This window comes from Vulpes lagopus, chromosome 6 (assembly GCF_018345385.1).
Source record: "Vulpes lagopus strain Blue_001 chromosome 6, ASM1834538v1, whole genome shotgun sequence".
NCBI classification, from domain to species: Eukaryota; Metazoa; Chordata; class Mammalia; order Carnivora; family Canidae; genus Vulpes; species Vulpes lagopus.
In genome coordinates this window covers 78,213,776-78,230,111 of record NC_054829.1, presented here as the reverse complement: position 1 = coordinate 78,230,111, position 16,336 = coordinate 78,213,776, and the positions used below count along the sequence as shown (strand labels likewise).

The 16,336-nt window shown below is 38.1% G+C and overlaps 2 protein-coding genes across 3 annotated transcripts in view; one reads left to right on the top strand and one right to left on the bottom strand.

Annotated features, from left to right (window-relative positions):
• The window catches only part of FRAS1 (Fraser extracellular matrix complex subunit 1), a 429,868-nt gene that overhangs the window by 383,814 nt on the left and 29,718 nt on the right, over positions 1–16,336 (bottom strand). The gene's annotated exons all lie outside the window — the stretch shown is intronic.
• LOC121492893 (TSSK6-activating co-chaperone protein-like) lies at positions 1,694–2,533 on the top strand. Its single transcript, XM_041758155.1, has one exon. It carries the CDS (start codon positions 2,046–2,048, stop codon positions 2,418–2,420), a length of 375 nt encoding a protein of 124 aa, XP_041614089.1. The 5' UTR covers positions 1,694–2,045; the 3' UTR covers positions 2,421–2,533.

The following is a 16,336-nucleotide window of genomic DNA, read 5'->3' as shown; positions in this document are numbered from 1 at the left end:
AACACTGAAATTATAGTAGCCAAAAAAACTGTGGCAAATGTGGTGCTAGCTTAGTTCATGTGCAGCTAGCATCAGGCTCTCAAAGGGGCTGGTGTTCAGATTTATTTCTAAATATCCCATTTTTGGGGCAGCCCTGGTGGCTCAGCGGTTTAGCGCCGCCTACAGCTCAGGGTGTGATCCTGGAGACCCAGGATGGAGTCCCACATCAGGCTCCCTGCATGGAGCCTGCTTCTCCCTCTGCCTGTGTCTCTGCCTCTCTCTCTCCTCTCTGTGTATTCTCATGAATAAATAAATAAAATATCAAAAAAATTAAATAAATAAATAAATATCCCATATTTTGCCTTGTGTTTAAGGGACAACCACTTCTGGAAGAGACTGTAGTAAAATGTTGAATAAAAACACTGTCATGGTATCATAGCAATACAGGAGGTTCTAGCTAAGAGGACTTAGGTAAATGAGCTTTGAGCACAGGGGAGGCTACTTTCTACAGGTGGCTGTTTCATTCTAGTGGATTCTGTTACACGCTGGGTCTGGCCCTTCAGGCACAGAGCTTAGCTCCTCCCCAGTATTACTGATCTGTGAAGCTAAGGTAAAGAAGTATAATATACAACTCTTAATAAATGTACATCCCTCGTTGGGTCCATGTCTCTTATTCTGTCCTCCAACACTGTCCTACTATAACCCATATCCTGGGGGAAAAACATAGGAGTAATAGTTGTAATCTATAAATGAAGACCTAGAAAGTCATCTACCAAACTTGTCCTCTCAGAAAGCAAGAGAAAACTGAAAAACTTGCAGTTTGTGAGTCTCCAGGTATATTAAAATATTAGGGAAAAAATTACCAAGAATGCCAGTTTCATTTAACAATTAAAATTGTTTCATGAATGTCTTCTTCCAACACCATCCCTGTAGCCAATAGTCAATGGCTTTAAAAATCTAAATACTGGTTTTGAGGCTTCAGTAGCTTTTCTCAGAGCTCCCATTAAGCCACTTCCACAGGCCCTATCCCAAAGTACTTTTATTTGCCTTTCTGGATCTTAAAAGGAGGCAGAGAAGGCCTTTTATTAGGAAGCAGAGAGGCGCTTCCTCTGCCTCTTTGTGTGCTTCAAAATGGATCAAAATGGGTGGATCTAGGATATTCCAAATGTAGAAGATGAAGCTTCCCCCTCCCCCCCCCCCCCACACACATATCATTTCTAAGTGTTTGGTTATTCTACAAACAGGATACAAATATACGTGTTTTCATTTGGTTTAAAGAATATGAAAGTTACTCAATGTTCAACTTCTGTTTCTACTCTAGATGAAGCTATTTTATATTTTACTCTTTTGTCCCCCTTTCCCTCAGATTCTACACAGTGTTGAGTGCACTCATTATATGGCAATAAATTTAGATGTGTCTGACTGAGAGAAATCAACAATAATGTGGCAACTTCAATCTCAAGGTAATAAAATCTTTATAGCAGCCTTCACTGCTTTATATATTTGGTTTACACAACCTTCTCTTTAAGACTTTTTTTTTTATTTTTCCTTTTTTCCAGCCTTTTCTCCAACTTTCAACTTTTATTTTCACCACCCTATTTAGCTAGAAGTTAAAATACCCTCATGAGGGGGTACCCAGTGCCATCTTAACTTGGAGAATTAAGGGGAATTTGTAGAGCCGTTCAATAAAGTTCATACTCAATGTGATAATTATCACAGCCAACGTGTACAGAATAAATCTAATTAGCATATGGATACTTAGAGTTCATTCATTTAATATGACGTGACATTTTGATAACTAAAGAATTGAGCCATTAGCACTCTGGTTACAACCTATCTGACAGATTCTGGGCATGAACTTCACTAATTGAGTTTTCAAGGACTTAGGTGAGGATTACTGCTGGAGATGCATTCTGTTTCTCCCACAGAAATGTTCCTGGGAGTCCTTTAGAAATGGTTTCTTTCCCAGAGGTCTTTAAGAAAGCACATTCGAGAGTCTGAATAAGTGGACCCGGGCAGGAGGCTTTCGAGTAACAGCGCAGACACCACACCCTCTTGGTGTCCAGATGGAGCAGCATGCTAGCCCCCCGAATGGAAAAGCCAAAGAGGAAAGTAATGCTGTGCCTCTGTGTCGAGCCAAACCCTCTCCTAGCTTTATTAATCTTCAAGCAAGCTCCCCACCGGCCACTTTCCTGAACATCCAGAGAACAAAGCTGCCCTCAGGAGTTGAACACAAGCCCAAGGAATGCCTGGGACTCGTGGAATGCATGTATGCCAACCGCCAGCTTCAGACCCAGCTTGCCCAACAACACACGGCTATTGTGGAAAATTTACAAGCATCCATGACACAACTGGCTCCTGGGAGGGGAAGCAAGAAGTCTTCCCTTCCAGTCTTATCCCGCAATCTGCTGTTAAATCACCTGTCCCAGTTCAGTAAATGAATTGTGGAACAAAAAAAAAGAGTTTGAATAAGTAAGAAAACTGCCACTTCCCAGCCCGCGACTTCCCTGCTCTCTCCCTCCCCAGCAGGCCTGCGAACCTCGCCCCAGAGCACGTCCCATTAAGTGGGACAAAAACTGTTTCAGTTTTCATCTTTCTTTTTTTTTCTTTTAGAAATCACCATCTCTGACCTTGATCAAAGAAGGTAAGTTAGCCTTTCGGCAGGAACCGCCATCTTTCAGTAATTCGCCAAAATGACCAACACAAGGGAAAGAGGAGAGGTACCCGCTAGATGTTCTCTAGGCCTTTTAGAAAACATGGAGTTGTTCCTTTGGCCACATACATGCGAATTATAAGAAAGGTGATATTGTGCACATCAGGGAAATGGGCACTGTTCAAAAAGGAATGCCCCACAAATGTTACCATGGTAAAATTGGAAGGGTCTACAATGTTACTCAGCATGCTGTTGGCATTGTTGTAAACAAACAAGTTAAGGGCAAGATTCTTGCCAAGAGAATTAATGTCCGCATGGGCATATTAAACACTCAAAGAGCTGAGATGGCTTTCTGAAGCGTGTGAAGGAAAATGATCAGAAAAAGAAGGAAGCCAAAGAGAAAGAAAGGTACTTGGGTCCAACTGAAGCGCCAGCCTGCCCCACCCAGAGAAGCACACTTTGTGAGAAGCAATGAAAAGGAGCCTGAACTGCTGGAACCCATTCCCTATGAATTCATGGCATGATAAATGTAAAGAAAAGACCTCAGGATTGAAAAGAAACAAGAAAGAAAAGAAAGAAAGGAAGGAAAGGAAGGAAAGGAAAGGGAAGGAAAGGAAAGGAAAGGAAAGAAAGGAAGAAAGAAAGAAAGAAAGAAAGAAAGAAAGAAAGAAAGAAAGAAAGAAAGAAAGGGATCCCTGGGTGGCATAGCGGTTTGGCGCCTGCCTTTGGCCCAGGGCGCGATCCTGGAGACCCGGGATTGAATCGCACATTGGGGTCCCGGTGCATGGAGCCTGCTTCTCCCTCTGCCTGTGTCTCTGCCTTTCTCTCTCTCTCTCTGTATGACTATCATAAATAAATAAAAATTAAAAAAAAAAGGAAGGAAGGAAGGAAGGAAGGAAAAGAAGAGAAGAGAAGAGAAGAGAAAAGAAAAGAAAAGAAAGAAAAGAAAAGAAAAGAAAAGAAAAAAGAAAAGAAAAAGAAAGAAAGAAAGAAAGAAAAGAAAAGAAAAGAAAAGAAAAGAAAAGAAAGAAAAGAAAAGAAAAGAAAAGAAAAGAAAAGAAAAGAAAAGAAAAGAAAAAAGAAAAGAAAAAGAAGAAGGTAAGTTAGTTAGAACATCTCGGAAGTGTACCATTAAAAAATAGTATTGATATAAATCTGCAACTTTAGGCCTTGATCAAGCCACTGCAGTCTAATTTGGAGTATTATAAGGGTTTTTTATTTGATATTTTGTGAGAGGCAATGAATAACTGTTGAATGAATGAAGCTGAGCATTGGACTCTAGCCGAATGAAAAACTGGACTCCTGAATCCTGCGTGGCACCCTGCCTCTGTGTACACTTGCTTTTGCTCTTGCTATGGAACCCTCACTTAGTGTTTCTCATGTCTTGTCAGAATATCAGGACAGCAATCCTTCTTTCCTACACTCTGCTGTCTTATTCTTTTCTCTATAGCAAATAGGAAAACACATTACAGACTAAAAGCACTATACAAATACAAGGACATTACTACAATCTAGGCCGTAATATTGTCCAAGAATGTTAGAACCAGAAATCCTCAGTTCTTTAAGAATTTCCTCTAGAGAAAAAAATTCTTATTTTCTACCACAGGTCACCATAAAAAAAATGTCATTAACACTTTGGATGAAAAACATGTTAAAAATTATACACTCACGTAAAAATTACAGAGGGAAAAGGGGATTGAACATAGTTTTAGGTTCTTATAGACATGAAGACAGGAATGCCAAGTATTTGTATTTTCTACTCTATAACTTCTATCATCAAAACAATCCCAAAACCACTATGCTGTCTTACACCTGTATATGAAAAAATAGATAAAAAACACGAACTGAATGCTGAAGTAAAAGCAAGCACAGGGAGCTCTAATCCTAAACTTGCCTCCAGTTCACAGCCAGAACCAAAACAAGTTCTTCTACAAATGTTTCTCAGCTTCTCCTTTTGTAAAGAAATAAAATCACACTTGTTGGGTCAGCTACCAGATCTGTGGAGTAAAGATTCTACATAAATCAAGTCTTATAACAAACTGTGTAAAAAAAAAAAAAAAAAAAAGAAAAGTTAACTGTCTTCAAAAAACTAAAGGACATTTATCCCTATGAAATGGCCTCCAGTGGCCAAGCAAAGCACTTCAGCAACTCTGACATCCCCCACCCTCCCCGACTCTCTCCCAAACAAGGATTTATTGTTAACTTCTTTTCCTTCTCCACAGTCTTATATTAGACTAGCACTAGCCTAAATTGGAAAGATGGTGGGACTTTGAGACCAACATTTCTTTACTACATTTCCCAATCTGCACCTTCACAACACACGTGATCCTTAGGACATTCTCCTGTCCTCAACGTCCTCAATTGTACAATAGGAATAATAATATCCACACCTTGAAGATAGTTGTGAGTATTAAATGAGACAAGATACATAAACACCAGGAGCCAGGATCAGCTACATAGTTGGTGGGGTCTGGGGCAAAATGAAAACACAGGGCATGTTGTTCAAAAACTAGTAAGAATTCCAAGTTGGCAAAGCAAAGCATAAAACCAAGAGCATGGGGCCTTGTGAATGCACGACCTGTACAAAGTGCATGGGTCACACACTTGTGAAGCTGTTCCTGCTCCACAGCATTAAGAGTATTCAATAAATGATGCATATCATTGAGGCAAAAGTGCTTACTTTGATATGGGTTTTCAACTTTTCAGAGTGTTTTCACAAGGAGATGGTTTTCCCAGTGGGAAAAAACCCTTAGAGAATGGAAATATCAAACTCCAGGGGAGCTACTGACTGTGCCTTAGCCTAAATTTCCTTATATTTGGAAGAGGTTGGCTCAGAGAAGTAGGTTTTAAACTATACTTTGAAACTAGGCTCTGGGATCCCTGGGTGGCTCAGCGGTTTAGCGCCTGCCTTTGGCCCAGGGCACAATCCTGGAGTCCCGGGATTGAGTCCCACGTCGGGCTCCTGGCATGGAGCCTGCTTCTCCCTCCTCCTGTGTCTCTGCCTCTCTCTCTCTCTCTCTCTCTCTCTCTCTCTCTCTCTCTATCATAAATAAATAAATATATCTTAAAAAAAAAAAAAAAGGAAACTAGGCTCTGGGGAAGCCCCGGTGGCACAGCGGTTTAGCGCTGCCTGCAGCCCGGGGTGTGATCCTGGTGACCCGGGATAGAGTGCCACATCGGGCTCCCTGCATGGAGCCTGCTTCTCCCTCTGTCTGTGTCTCTGCCTCTCTCTCTCTCTGTGTCTCTATGAATAAATAAATAAAATATTAAAAAAATAGAAAAGAAAAGAAACTAGGCTCTGAAGAATCCTTGGAGTGCCCTCAAAGACAGAAAGAGCAGGCAAAGGGGGTGCATGCCAAGTAAGTCACTTTTACTTGAAAAGAGTGACTATGACTTTTTTACCTTCATTTGAAAAAATGAGTTACATGAAAATAAATGAAAACTACTGGATTCATTGACTTGGCAGTCTTTCCAAGTCTTAAATTCTACACTCTGTTTCTTGGTATATCTTCACAACAATCTTGAAAGTAGGATAGATATAATCTCCTTTATCTGCTAAAGAACATACAGAGATCAACACTTTACCAAGGGATCTGTCACTAACCAAACCCTAGCCTCCCTATCCCAATACCAGTTTTTTTCCTCAGCTGCCTGTCTCCCCTCTAGCCTCTGGGAAATAGTAACTTCTAAGGATATTTCTTTTCTGGTTCTTCAAGAAACTTCTGAGATGACTACAGTGTTAATGTGACCACAGGAAAACAGTGCTGCAAAATCAGATGAATTAGAGGTCAATTCAATGTGGTAATAAGGCACATATTTCTCTCTCTCTCTCTCTCTCTCTCATACACACACACACACACACACACACACACACACACACAAGCTAAGCTAAACTAAGCTAAGCTAAGCTATTTCTCCTATTTCTACCCAAATTTATACCTGACATCTCTCCCCCAAACCTGGAATCTCTCCTCCATCAACCCTCAGTTTGTTCTCTATCTTTAAAAATTTCTTGTTTAGGGCCACCTGGTTGGCTCAGTGGTTGAGTGTCTGCCTTTGGCTCAGGTCATGATCCCAAGGTTCTGGGATTGAGTCACGCATTGGGCTTCTCCCTCTGTCTATATCTCTGCCTCTCTCTCTGTGTCTCTCATAAAAAAAAAAATCTTAAAAAAAAATCCTTTAAAAATTAAATAAAAATTTCTTGTTTACTTCCTTATCTTTCTTCTTTTTTCCTCCCTCCCATATGTTCATATGTTTTGTTTCTGAAATTCCGCCTATGACTGAAATCATATATATTTGTCCTTCTCTGACTTATTTTACTTAGCATAATACTCTCTAACTCCATCTCTGTCATTGCAAATGGCAAGATTTTGTTCTTTGTGATGGCTAATATTCCATTGTATCTATATGTGTCTACGTATACGTATACACACACACACGCACACACCTTCTTTATCATCAGTTGATAGACATTTGTGCTCTTTCCATAGTTTGGCTATTGTCCCTCAAAAAGATAGAATTAGAACTATCCTATATATGATCCAGCAATTGCACTACTAGGTATTTAACCAAAGGATAGAAAAATACAGATACAAACGGGTACATACATGGCACCCCGATGTTTTACAATAGCATTATCACCAAGAGCCAAACCTATTCCTTTATTCCTAACTTTATCGGGAACATAAGGAGCAAGGATTGTTCAGAAACAATCCAGAACCATCCAAACCCAACACAATAAAGAAGAGGGTTATAGTGGGAACTCAGTGGCAAAAAGAAGACAACAGGAAAGGAGAGAGATGGAGCAAAATGTAAAGGAGAATGAACCAAACTCTTCTTCTATTTTTCCATTTTTAGCCTAAAGCCAGCTCTTACCCTCCCAGACCACATGGCCCTTGTATCAGCTGGCTAGGCCTGCCATCACAGAGTACATGGCTCAAACAACAGAAATTCATTTTCTCACAATTCTAGAAGTTAGAAGTCAGAGATCAAGGTGTTGGCAGGGTTGATTTCTTCTTGAGGTTTCTTTCCTTGCATCTTCACATGGTCTTCCCATTGTGTGTCTATACCCTAACCTCCTCTTTTTTAAGGACATCAGTCATTTTGAATTAGGGTCCACCCACACGACTTCATTTTACCTTATTTACCCTTTAAGGGCCCCACTTCCAAAGACTGGGAGTTAGAAATTCAAGATATGAATTTAGGAAAGACACAATTCTGCTCATAACAGTCCTCTATTCTCAAGATTAAAACCAAAACAATAAAATAATGAGACTTCACCATGCATAAAATAGATCCAACCAGCTTTTATGAACTAACTATTTGTGGGGGAAAATATGCTCCAATTTCCAAATAAACAATTTAAAAATGTTTCCATCAATGCAGTATACCATCTGCCAATAGTCTTCTTTTTCTGACAATGAGGTTTTTACTGTTTGAATGAAACTTAACCGAATAGGATCTAGCTACTAAAGGACAGAATTTCCTTTCTCGGAAAAGTTTTTAAATTTTTGCATTGAAAATAAAGACCTTTCTGGTCAATTACACAGATTTTTTCAATTTTTTTCATTTATAGATATTACATTGCTTTATGATAATGATTTTAGAAATGTTTCCTGGTGAAGGGGCTGGTCACAGAAAGAGCATTGTTTCTGCTGAGGATTAACTTCATTCTTCCTGGCTTCATAGGTTAAGTTGGCACATGTTTAACTAAAAACAAAACAAAGCTAAATTCCTAAATCTGGAACATAACTTCAATAAAAATTGTTTCATATGACAATTGGAAAATTCTTGCAGGTCATCAGAGATGGACACAAGTAGACAATGGCAGCAGTGGACAGCAAGTGCTACCCTCAATCAAACTGAGAAATTTCAAGTTTATTATCTACAAATCTCCCTGTAGTTCCCTTATAATACTGTTATTTAAAAAAAATAGTGTTCTCAATTATAAGTAGGTTGTTAAATCACTCTATGGAAATTCATACATTCTTTTTAGTACCTAATGCCTTAGTTACTAATGCTTTATTTTTTTTTAAAGATTTTATTTATTTATTTATGAAAGACAGAGAGAGAGAGAGAGAGGCAGAGACACAGGCAAAGGGAGAAGAAGCAGGCTCCATGCAAGGAGCCTGATGTGGGACTCGAACCCAGGAATCTGGGATCACACCCTGAGCCAAAGGCAGGTACTCAACCACCAAGCCACCCAGGCATCTCATAATAATGCTTTAAAAGCAGAAATGTAGCAATTAAACTTTCCCAGGCACTTGAAGGTTTATAAATGTTATAGAGGCAAAGCATACTGACCTTGGTGTCAAGCAGATCCAGGACTAAGTCTTGGCTCTTCTACTTTCAGTGAAGCCTTGAAAGTTCTGTTCTTTCATAAAAAGGGAACTGTGACTATAACCACCTCCTAGGTCTTTGGGAAAGATTAAACACGATGACACAGGTAAAGCAACACATGGCCAGAGCAGTGGTACACAGTAAATTACAAACACAATTATTATGGTATTTGTATTCCACAGGCTCCATAACAACCCTGTGAAGTAGGTACTATCATGTTCACTTTCAAAATGAAGAAACTAAGATGTAGAAAATTTGTCACTAGCCTAAAGTCGAACAATAAAGAACATCCTCTAACTCCAAATCCTGGAATCTACATTAAACCAAGATGAGTAGCAAGTGTTGATGAGATGTTTTTAGATAAAGTAGCATTTACCATCTTTGTCTCTCCCCACCTCCCATTTTCACTAACCACTCACATCTATGGTTGCTTCCAACATGGATATGTAAATAAATTGTTCATGGCTTATATGAACTATAGACTATAAGCAGTATATACTAATAATGAATATACACACCTCTTGGATATGTGTAGGCCTTAAAGAACTAGCAACTGTGTTTCCACTGTGAAAATGAATCATTGTAGATAGAAAAAAAATTGTACAAATAAAAAGAAACATTACCTAAAAATGTTGTTCAATGTATTCTTCCAAAAATATTTCAGGAAGATTTCAAGAACTATATTTGGCAACAATTGAAGTTTTTAATTTGAAAATATGAAGAAAATTTAAAATAGCAACTTTGGGTTCCCTGGGTGGCTCAGAGGTTTAGCGCCGCCTTCGGCCCAGGGCCTGATCCTGGAAACCCAGGATTGAGTCCCATGTCGGGCTCCTTTGCGGGGAGCCTGCTTCTCCCTCTGCCTGTGTCTCTGCCTCTCTCTCTCTCTCTGTGTCTCTCATGAATAAATAAATAAAATATATTTAAAAAAATAAAAATAAAATAAAATAAAATGGCAACTTTATTACTTGATCTGAAGCCCTTAATTTAATATCAATTGGTAAATAGGAAACCTACATTAAGATACCATTTAAGTAATAAATAGTATCTTCAAAAAGGATTCGTGAATATACTAAATTATATTCTCAATTCGGTTTCTCTTGAGTCCATACACTGACTCCAAGCAGGCTACAAATTAAGGATTTATTAAGGACTTATTCTGTACCATACATTAAACTAAATATATTAACTCACTGGATTCCCCACAAATGCTCTATGTGCTAAGTAGCATTATTATCCCATTATACAGATGAGGAAATCAAGGTATAGGAATTCTGTAACTTGCCCAAGGTCTAACAGCTATTAAATATAAAAGCCAGGATCTCTGGGGCACCTGGGTGGCTCAGTCGGTTAAGCATTTGTCTTCAGCTCAGGTCATGATCCTGGGGTTCTGGGATTGAGCCCTGTATCAGGCTCCCTGCTCCACAGGGAGCCTGCTTCTCCCTCTCCCTTCGTGCACTCTCAAATAAATAAATAAAATATTTTTAAAAATAAAATAAAAATAAAAACCAGGATCTCAACTTGGTCATCTGGCTTCAGAGTTAATACTCCAACGAGTACTTTATATTGAATCAAGTAATCATTTGATAGTATAGAAAGAAGTTCTGTTAAAACACTTGAAAACAAATTATATTAGTACACCATGCAACTACTATGTGATAATTAGCTATTCATTGTTTCTTAAAGTTAACTCTCAACTCTACAAAACTTCCACCAAAAAATGAGTCTATCATTTAGCACACAGTATAACACTCCATGTTATTAAGATGCTATTATAGATAAAAGTCAGAAAAGTTCCAACTTTAGAACTTTGTAAGCTAAAGATTCAAAATATATTTAATAAATGTTGCATGTGACTTTAATTCATCCAAAATCTATTAAATTTCATGAAAAAGCTATGCTACCTCAAACAACTAAAATATTTAAAATAGAGCATTTGCCATCATTTTCACTTCTTAAACAATTATCCCAAATCCACCAACAATACCTTTTATCTTAGCTGTTGTGTGACCCAAAGTTCTCTGGAAATATATAGATAATATAAAGATGGAGCACTACATGCTTTCCTAATTTCACTTTTATGTGCAGCCTGGGTGGCTCAGTGGTTTAGCACCACCTTCGGCCCAGGGCCTGATCCTGAAGACCCAGGATCGAGTCCCAAGTCGGGCTCCCTGCATGGAGCTGCTTCTCCCTCTGCCTGTGTCTCTGCCCCTCTGTGTGTGTGTTTATCTCTCATTAATAAATAAATAAAATCTTTAAAAATAATAATAATTTCACTTTTATAGTTGCCAAAAACTATTTGGCCAAATAATTTCACGTATTCCTCTCACACTGATGTTAAATTTCTAACTGCATGGTGACTTCCAGGTAGCCTGTCGTGACATACCAGACTGGTCATCTAGACTCAGGGTGGGAGATAAGACAGGGGAAGGAGCTCCATAAACAGATGAGTTGTGATCCAGAGCTCATTCTCATTAAATGCAACGTAATACAGTATCTATTAAAACATGCTTCGGAAATTGCTGCTAGTAGTAACCTTAACAGGAATAACTGAAAATATATGCTTTGCAAACAGAATTTCTCTAAATAGAACCCTCTTAAATTGGTCCTTGAGGTGTCAGAGGATTTTTTAATTTTGTCTTCATAACTGTGTTCTTTCACAATTCACTGGCTTCGGGCCTTCAGATGCTAATTTCTTTTTCTACTAGAAAAGTTAATAGGCACCTCCACTTACAGCAGATGGTTCCTTATAAAAATAAAAATAAAAATGAAAAGTTGGAGAGCATCTGGCCAGATATATCAGATTTGGTAGTTCAGATTTTAAATACCTGTTATTCTTATTCAGATAAAAATAATTTTAATCCTGGTAACTTAATCTTCTGCTCTTCTGAAATCTTAATAAGGTTTTTATGATAGTAGATATTAAATATAACCAGTTGTCATAGTGGTATGAGTACTGTTTTTCTTTTTCAGTAAAAGCAGCATGGCTTAGTTCTAACAGCTGCAAAAATAGAAATTCACTTCAATTTATACTTAGCACTTTGTATCTTAGCTTCCAGAAACCTTGGTTAACTCCCTTCCATTTCTGCAATGTTTATTTTTTTCATGGCTCCTGAATAGGCATTTGAGTTTTAGGCTGGTACTCATGGTATTTTTCCATTTTGGAATAACTTTATCATATCTTGGATGCTTCTCAATACATATCTTATTATTCCGACTTGAGAATGGCTCCCCTTTTTTGGCTGCTCCTGAATCCAGACAGAAATGTGACTGCAGGTTTGGGTTCAGAATATTCCAAAAGTGAACCACTATCGCCAAACAAAAGGTGACTCTGAATGAAAATTACACATACTTCATTGTGGTCTTCTGCGGCCACCCAGCTACAGTAAAAGCAAAGGTTAAAGTTGGATGAGTTTTTCTCTTTCTCAAAATAAAACCACTTGTAATAAACTACCCTGTTGTGATTCGCAGCTTCTACTCTGTGCATACAGACCCCCTGGGCGGTATATAAAAGGTTTTATGTGAATCTGCAGGAATTAGTCTGAAGTCTTCTGATACCTTTTAACCCATGATCTATGCATGCATCTAAGAGTGACATAAAAGTCACGCTTTATTTTGAGGAATAACACTCTTCTTATGGAGCATCTCTACTGCAAGGTCCTGGAAATCCACCTCCCCCCCAGGTCCACGGAAAACCTCAAAGAACAGCATGGACTACCATTGATGACGTACCTACTACATGCCAGTCCTCACAGTAATCCATCCTACAGAACAAGGACATGAGGTTTGTGCAGGTTAAATAACATGTGTAAAATTATTTTGTAAGAAAGCAGAAAGATGAGATTAGAACACAGGTCTTTCTCAAAGCCCCTTTTTCTACCACTATACACTCTTCTTGACACCAAAACACTGAAAGGATGAGAAGAACCGCAAGCTCCAGAAGTACCAACCAGGGAAGTTCTTACCCCTGAGCCACCCATGCTTCAGGATCCTAAAATTGAAGCCTTTAAAACTTTTAAAAATATATCTGTTTGAAAATCAGCAACAATCAAAGCCACTGAAAAAGTTCAGCATTACTCAATAGTAAAATATATTTTGGCCCATTCACTCCATCCAGAGCAACCTCAGCCTGTAGATACTGAGGTGGCACCAGAAAGTTTAAAGCAGAGTAATAACATAAACACTTACCTACCAACTAGATTTCTCTTGATACAGCATAAGAACGATTTGTACAAGACCAGAGGAGGAGGGATGTGTTAGAAGCCACAGCAGAAATCAAGCTACAAGTTGATGGTAGCATGAACCAAGATAGCAACAGCACAAACAGCAGGAAGAGGAGATTCAGAAATATGTGAAAAGTTAAATAACCAAGCATTCGTGACAGATAAGGGATAAGTAGTAGGAATGAGAAAAGTAAGTCTAAATTAATTTAAATGTATGCCACTGTTTCCAAGAGCAATGAAAACAGCCCCACCTAAATGCAAATTTAAAGCCCAGATGGCCAAAAGCCCTCCCTACAAAAATAATCTTTAACTGCTAAAATTTCTCCTAAAACCCAAATTCAATTATTTTTAACAATGTAGTTATTTCAAGTTTTACTGTGAATTAGGCTCCTGCTGAATATTAATATCCATGATTTATAAACTACAAATTTATCCTTTATGCTGCACATAATTATAATCTTACCATTTCCAGAATTATGCTCCTCTTGGAAGTTTTACATTTGAAAATTATGCTCAGTTAATGCACAAAAGGGTAAGAGAGGCCATTCTACGCAATGACAGCCTTTATATCAACTAGAGGGAAAAATGCCTTTCTTCAGTTGTCGACTTCTAAAAAAAATTCCCCATGGCATTTGTTCTTCTAATGACAATGAGAAAATCATTTCTTGCAACACACAGCTGTACTTTAGGTATAGCATGTATTTATAGCTTCAATGATCCTGAGCATAGATGAGTTAATGGTTGGAGGCCCACGGGAACAGCAGTAGCTGAACTCCAAGATAAAGAAAGTCACAGAGTTTAGAAAGGCCTCTTTGGCCCTCAAAGCCCAATTTTGCACTTAACCAGATCTGAATATCTATCATGGTGATTTATAAGTCAAGTTCTGAAAAAAGGGGGGAAATTTTCTCAATAGAAAAATAGCTTCAGGGAAGCCCGGATGGCTCAGCGGTTTAGCACTGCCTTTGGCCCAGGGCGTGACTTTGGAGACCCAGGATCGAGTCCCACATCAGGCTCCCTCCATGGAACCTGCTTCTCCCTCTGCCTGTGTCTCTGCCTCTCTCTCTGTGTCTCTCATGAATAAATAAATAAAAATCTTAAAAAAAAAAAAAAGAAAAGAAAAGAAAAATAGCTTCAAAATTGGTATAATTCTGAAACCACACCTTAATACTTTCGTGGTTGGATAACCAACTGGCTCTCAAATTCCAAAGGTGTTCAAACCTTTCTAGATTAGCATATAGTTCAGTATTAGAAACTGTTTGCTACATTTAAAATTTTCTCTACACTAAGTGAATTAACTTCCTTCTAATTTGGAATTTAAGGCTTATGCCTTTTCCAGGGTCATGAATGCACTACGTTTTGGCTACAGTATTATGTTGTTCTTTTACAACATTAATTCTACCCAGCCTATGCACACTCACAATTCCTTGAATAGCAAGGAAGCACAGCTTTAGGCTCAGATGGTTCTAAGTTGCAGGAAACATTTCCCAGAATCTTGAAACAGATTTCCCCCTACCTGTCACTGTCCCAGAACCGTATTCTCTACCAAACACGGGCCAGGCGAGCAAAAGGGAATCACAGAAATGCCTAGATCATGGGCTTTCAAACTGAGGGCATTTGACCCCTGGGGCCAAATGAAGTATCCTCAAGAGTTTAATTTAGTTTAATTTAATTAATTTAAGGTAATTTCCAGATCTCCATATCCATGTTTCCTTTCCTCAGAATAGGCTAAGCCTTTCACTATTTTCCTTCTCACACTATATAAAAGAAAGACATACCTCACTCTGAATTTTTATAGAGTGTAATGCTCCAGTATGTTAAAATCTTGGGATCATCAAACACAGGGGCATTTTGAAATATCAATGTTAGAGTTGAGGAAACAAAGTACTCTAATAACTCACACTAATCCTTCTGCAAATCAGGCAGTTACTAATCCTTTGCTTTTAACAGAACCGAAGAGGGACCAATCAAATTGTCAGCTTATCATTAAAAATAATTTTTAATGATAGATCATAATTGATTGTGGCCGTTAAAGAGACTATAACAAATTCTTTCCTTACCTAGATACTTATGTTAACAAGATTTCACAGAGTTTAAATCTAGACAAGTGAAAACAGGAATAGAATTGATATTGAACTGTTTCTCATCAAGCAATAAATAATATGCATCCTGCATGAACTAACTGAAGGGGAAAAAAGCCCCATCCATCTCATTAAGAGGTGCATTTCCAATGAAACTGTACTTTCTAACGTTTAACAAATATTCATCAAAATCTGTAATGTGTTTATGTTGTTTTGTTCAACTGTGATAACTTAATCCAAAAGAAATTACTTAACACTTAAGAGCCTTATGTTCATAGGAAACATTACAAATATTTTAAATTTAAATTTATATACATATTTTGTCACACAGAAGTATAATAGGGTGATCAATAAAAGACTTTGAAGCATAAAAATAATTTACACGAGGATAAATTCTGTAGGAAAATTGGATCAGAAACGAAAGTTTAAAAAGAAAAAGAAACAATGTACATTTCCTATAAAGGAAGACTTTGTGTATATTTTATGGAGGATGGTAGTGGGAATCAAATTGCTACAATAATCAGATTCTGTTGGATATACTGACATTTTAGAATAGAGCTATAATAACTTTCCTTAGAATGCTAGTTTTCCACATGCAAAAAACGCATACATTACAATTCACACATCTATGATTTAAAAAAAAAGCTTTAGATATAAATTGTAAATGTGTAAGGAGATACATGGTTTTCAAAACTAGTGGGGGAATATGAGGAAAAATTAGAAGTAAAAGAGCACTGACTCAGGCCAAAGAAAATTCATCACTGGTCTGAGGAAGGGACCCAGCTCTTCTAAAGGATATAATCAAAAGAAAGGAAAACGCCTAAAAAAAAGGATTCTTTGAAAAAGAAGAGAAGGGGAATGGGAAATGAAGCCTCTATAGGTAGCTAGAGTTTCTTTCTGTCCACTTATCCCAGCACCACCTACCTGCAATGTCCAGAGGCAGCTGACAAGGCCTGGAGTTCTTTGCTACTTACCTCCTAACTCTGGGACACCCATCTATCTCTCACTGACAAGATCAGTGAGTGAGGGATCCTGCCACTGGAGAGCTAGGAGAGCTAATGCTAAGC